General features: G+C 37.7%; 1 protein-coding gene across 1 annotated transcript in view; it reads right to left on the bottom strand.

Annotated features, from left to right (window-relative positions):
- The window catches only part of g6pc3 (glucose-6-phosphatase catalytic subunit 3), a 4,682-nt gene extending 543 nt beyond the window's left edge, over window positions 1-4,139 (bottom strand). Inside the window, exons 1-5 of the mRNA XM_037691209.1 lie at window positions 3,910-4,139; window positions 2,233-2,339; window positions 2,044-2,134; window positions 1,843-1,961; window positions 1,623-1,764 (exon numbers count right to left, since the gene is read on the bottom strand). Of these exons, the coding sequence (XP_037547137.1) occupies window positions 1,623-1,764; window positions 1,843-1,961; window positions 2,044-2,134; window positions 2,233-2,339; window positions 3,910-4,127 (677 nt within the window). The 5' untranslated portion in view covers window positions 4,128-4,139. The remainder of the gene's footprint in view (window positions 1-1,622; window positions 1,765-1,842; window positions 1,962-2,043; window positions 2,135-2,232; window positions 2,340-3,909) is intronic.
- Between the last annotated feature and the right edge of the window lie 959 nt (window positions 4,140-5,098).

Genomic DNA, 5,098 nt, shown 5'->3' with positions numbered 1-5,098 from the left:
TGACTGCTGAAGGCTGAGTGCCTGCTGGAGGCTGAATGACTGCTGAGAGCTGAATGGCTGAGTGCCTGCTGAAGACTGAGTGACTGCTGAGAGCTGAATGACTGCTGAAGGCCGAGTGCCTGCTGAAGATTAAAAGACTGCTAGAAGCTGAACAACTGCTGAAGGCTGAACGACTGCTGAAGACTGAGTGACTGCCAAAGGCTGAGTGACTGCTGAAGGCTGAACGACTGCTGAAGACTGAGTGACTGCCAAAGGCTGAGCGACTGCTGAAAACTGAATGACTGCTGAAGGCTGAAAGACTGCTGAAAGCTGAATAACTACTGAAAGCTGGAAGACTGAGTGACTGCTGAAGGCTGAAAAACTGCTGAGGCTGAATGACTGCTGAAAGCTGAAAGACTGCTGAAAGCTGAATGACTGCTGGAATGTGATAAAGATTCACAAATGGAGCTGTTAAAGGTTAAACAAGCAGAATATAAACTGAAATAACAAAAACAGATGCTCAAATAGTCAAAACACCGCAAAAGTAAACAAAACAAACAAAAGCTTGAAAATGCTAAACATTAGCTAAAAGAACAAAGTCCATGCTCAATAATCCAGGTATACAATCCAACATTTTTCAGTCAGGTCAGCACAAAAAAAAAAGAAACTGTCCAGATGACCTGACTGAAAAATGTTGGATTGTATACCTGGATTATTGAGCATGGACTTTGTTGTTTTCAACCAGTTTGACAAGACTGTCAACAAGGAAGAGGGCCGGCAATGGAGGAGGGGGCGTACCAAAAAGACCATCTTATCACAAGCAGAACTGGTTTGTTCCACTTTGGAGTAAGCTGTTGGAGGAAGAATCAGTTTTGTTGTGTGTTTCCTTGACTGATGAAGCCTTCTGGATCGAAGGCGAGACGTTTCAGCACAAAAAAATGAAACTGTCCAGATGACCTGACTGAAAAATGTTGGATTAGCTAAAAGCTCAAATTAACCAGGCCTTAGTTCAAAGCTCAAACACGACCGTAGCTAATGAGCTAAAATTGACAAAACAGTAACTAAAATTTGCAAAAACAGTCATCAAATGCTAGTATACAACCAGAAAAAAAGTAACTAAAAGTTAAAAATCAGCTAAACTAACTAAAAGCTAAAATGATCTAAGCCTTAGTTTGCAGCTCAAACAAGCAGAACAGTAGCCAACAAGCTAAAACTGCCAAAACAGGAACTTAAAGCGAAATTTACCCAAATAGTATCTAAATGTTATTATTAGCAAAGCAGCAGCTAAAAGCTAAAACCAGCAGACAGAACAGTAACTAAAAGCTAAAAATCAACAAGTCCTTAGCTCAAAGCTTAAACGTAGAACAGTAACTGAAAGCTAAATTGATAAAAACAGTAGATGGCTAAAACTAAGAAATGGTTACAACTTATAAAACAAGCAGAACAGTAGCTATAAGTTACTAAAGTTAAAAGTCATAGCAGACTATTCCAGACCAGCCGAACATTTTGTTCTATGACTAGTATGCAGCGGTAGATTAATTAAAAAAAAATCATAATTAAAAAAAATATATAAACAGGAAACTAGGCCAATGCTGAATAAAACAGACCTACTAAACGAAGTTAATCTGATAAAAGAAATTCACCATGAGAGGTTGATTCCAAGTTGCTGCAGCCCCACATGGAGCACCAGCGCGCTGAGCAACAGGCCGAGGCTGAGGCTGAAGAAGAACTGCAGGGGGCGTCCTTCGGGTACTCTTCGGCTCAGAACAATCCCTAAAATAAACCCTGGAAAGAATCGGTTGCATCAGCTGTGAAATACGCTTCACCTGATTGTTTCCATCAGGTAACCATTCTGTTTCGGACCTGTAATGCACCCAGCAACAACCTGATGAGGAAAGTGGGCGAGGATGAAGATCCTGGATAGTCCAACTGCAACCAGAACCAGCCCATAAAGCAGGCAGGGAGCAGCTGATATCAGCAAACTGAAGACAGGAACGGACTCGTTGCAGTTAATGCAGTGTACATTTTCAGCCAAACGCAGGATTCTGGTTTCGTTTCATTTACCTGCGAGTCCGAGAGTACAGAAATGACCTCAGCGAGGACACCACCACCCACCAGACGGCTGCTGTCACCATCGCGTGTCCTGATGGACTCCCTGAGAGACAGACACCAGCTTTGGAGCTCTGACGATGCTGAACCAAGAGAGCTGTCTAAGACTCGGATGTGTTTCATTTAGCTTCGAAGGCCTCTCACCTGGGCCGGTTTCACATGTAGATGGAAACTGGTGAAGCTTGGGCTGCGCACTGACAAATAAACGGGATTCACCGATCCACCAGAACGGCCGTTCTCCAAACAGCATCCTGGGAAAACATAAATATTAGGTGCCATGAACACAATGGTGGCCATGATGAGTGAACTAAGAGGAACAGTCTAAGTTCAGATTATGAACTTGATGTCGTTGGTTTTAACTCTTACAACTGTTTGTCCATCAGTGTGATGCTGTGTTTATTAATTTTAACTAAATCACCATTCTATCCAACAAACTCCACATTTATTTTGTTTTCTGTATGTTTTTATTTTTTATTTAACTACCGGTACTTTGGCATACTTTGTACTATTTTAGCTGTCATTTTGTGTTTCTGAATTAGTTGAACTACAGTAATTCAGAAACACAAAATGACTTTTTGTTTTAATAATTTTTAATACTTTTTCCCAATATTTAACTTTAAAATTTACTTAAACATGCATGCTCTTTTTTTCTTAAATTACCTTTCGAATGTTATTTTAGTTTTTATCTAGCCTTATGTTACTTTTAGCTAGCTTTTTTTTTTCTACTTAAGCTTTTAGGTAATATTTTAGCAAGTGTCTTTGCTACTTTAACTATTTTTATTTAATGTACTCTATTAATCCCTAATGGAGAAATTAATCCTCTGCATTTTTTCCATTGCACATGTGAACACACACGTGAATCAGTATACTGCCATCTGGTGCCCAGGGAGCAGCTGGGTTAAGGGCCTTGCTCAAGGGCCCAGAGGTAGGTGTGGGTGTTTTGCCTTTTCCACCCACATTTTGATGTGGTCGGTCTGGGGAGTTCAGCCAAGGAGTTAACCGGCAACCCCTCTGATCACAGGCCCACCCTCAAAAACCTTTGTGCACCTACTCCCCTATTAGCTAATGTTTTGCTATTTGGGGCATTTAGCTTAACATTTTGCTTCTTTTTATCTTTTAGCTCTTTTTTAATAAATTAGCTGCAGATTGTGCGAGGATTCTCAGCAAAATCATTAATCCTTCAGCATTCACACAGTTTGTGCACAAAATGCAAATTTTCAGTACATTTAAAACATATTTTCTGCCAAAATTGCGTTATTTATGTTGTCAAAAATGCTCATGGGTAGTTTTAACAAATGGAAAAATCAGATTTTCCCACGGATCCTGTTTCATATGTTGCATACTTATTTTACATTATTCATATTTTATAACTTTAAAAAACGTCCATTTACAATGATCAGATTAATTTACTTATAAGCTCGTTTATCAGTCACTTTAGTGTTCCCCTCATTATCATATATTATAACTGTATTTATCTGTAACTAGTTTTTAAACGAGTACCGTACAGTACGTCCTGTACTTTTATTTTTGTCTTATTCGTGATAGTTCCACTTGTTCCTGTTTCCCTACGGACAACATTAAGCGTGGGACTGCAGCGCTGTCCCGGAAGCTGCAACGTCTACGCCGTGAATTATGAGTAGGAATTATCGATTAATTTTAAATAAACAATCGCAAACTGTTCGTAAAGAAAATATTAACACACGACAATGCAAATATGCGAGTAAAACGAACCGTTTTACCTGAAACACGTGACATAGCTACATGCTAACATAACGGAAACGAAATAAACAAGGCTGTTTGTCCTTAGTGTGTCAGTCGTACCATTTAAACACCAGGTTTAACCACTCTGAAATAGCTGCCACCCAGAGCACCGCAACACCAACTCGTCTGCTGATAAAATAGGTGAAGGGAAAGACGAGCAGAAACGCTGCTTTAGGATCGCCCATGTGAGTGATGACAATCCAGATGTTTTCCAGACTCTTTGTCCGCTGCTGGAGAGTTTCTGCCAGCCAAATACCTTGAGTGTACACCGACTCCATGTTAACTTAGTTTTCCAAAATACTTCTCGATAGGAGCAGTAAAAAAATTAAAGAGTAAACCTTATATGTGATGATCAAAGTGTAGTGTGGAGATTATTGTAGTACATGTTTATGGCCAGAAGGGGGCGTGGATTAATCAGTTTTTTTTTTTTTTTTTTATGTTATTTTATTCAAACCCAGGTTTTGAAAGTGCACTTTCCCCACCAATCCAAGCAACTATGAAAAATAAACTTTTACCATTAGGGGAAAAATCAGACTGAAAAGAGGTTAAGAAAAAGATGTGATTAAAAAAAAAATCAGTAGTTGATTAGTAACAAAGTTGTGATTACGTTTAAAAAAAAAGGTTTGATATATTTTGTAGCGGTGTCATGAAACGAACAGAAGAGAGGGAGACCCATTAAATCGTATCATTATGAGTTTCTATTAAAAAAAAGTATTTCAATAAGGAGGTCTCAAAATTATAACGGAACCTCCATATATGAATACCATCACATAAATATGATTATATAATAATTATGATATACTGTATGGGAATTATGTTTTAGCATAGTGATCTGATTGTTGTATATTGATGATTTGATTAACTGATTTTTAGTATTTTACATCGCTTCATAGTGTAACTTTTTGTTTCGTTATATATAATTTCTTTTATTTACTTTGCATTTTATATGATCATCTATCATCTGTGTTCTTTGTCTAAAACACGGCTCTTTTGTAAATGAGTCCTCGAGGCTCAATGACCTGTATAAATAAATGATTAATGAAATATATGGTATAAAGTTTATTCATTTTAAAAAACAAAACAATTCCATAAACTTAAAAAAATACAAGAAATTTAAAATGAAAGGCAGCAGAAAGAAGAAAAACTCATATCTGCCCCTTTTTTCAAACAATTTGTTCAATGCTAATAATCTTCAAGTAACGATGATCTAACTAATAATGATCATATGATGAATGAATGATAATGAACA

Source organism: Nematolebias whitei, chromosome 17 (assembly GCF_014905685.2).
Source record: "Nematolebias whitei isolate Nwh7 chromosome 17, NemWhi1, whole genome shotgun sequence".
In the NCBI taxonomy this organism is placed as follows: domain Eukaryota; kingdom Metazoa; phylum Chordata; class Actinopteri; order Cyprinodontiformes; family Rivulidae; genus Nematolebias; species Nematolebias whitei.
The sequence above is the reverse complement of the archived record's forward strand: the minus strand, read 5'-3'. Positions and strand labels throughout refer to the sequence as shown.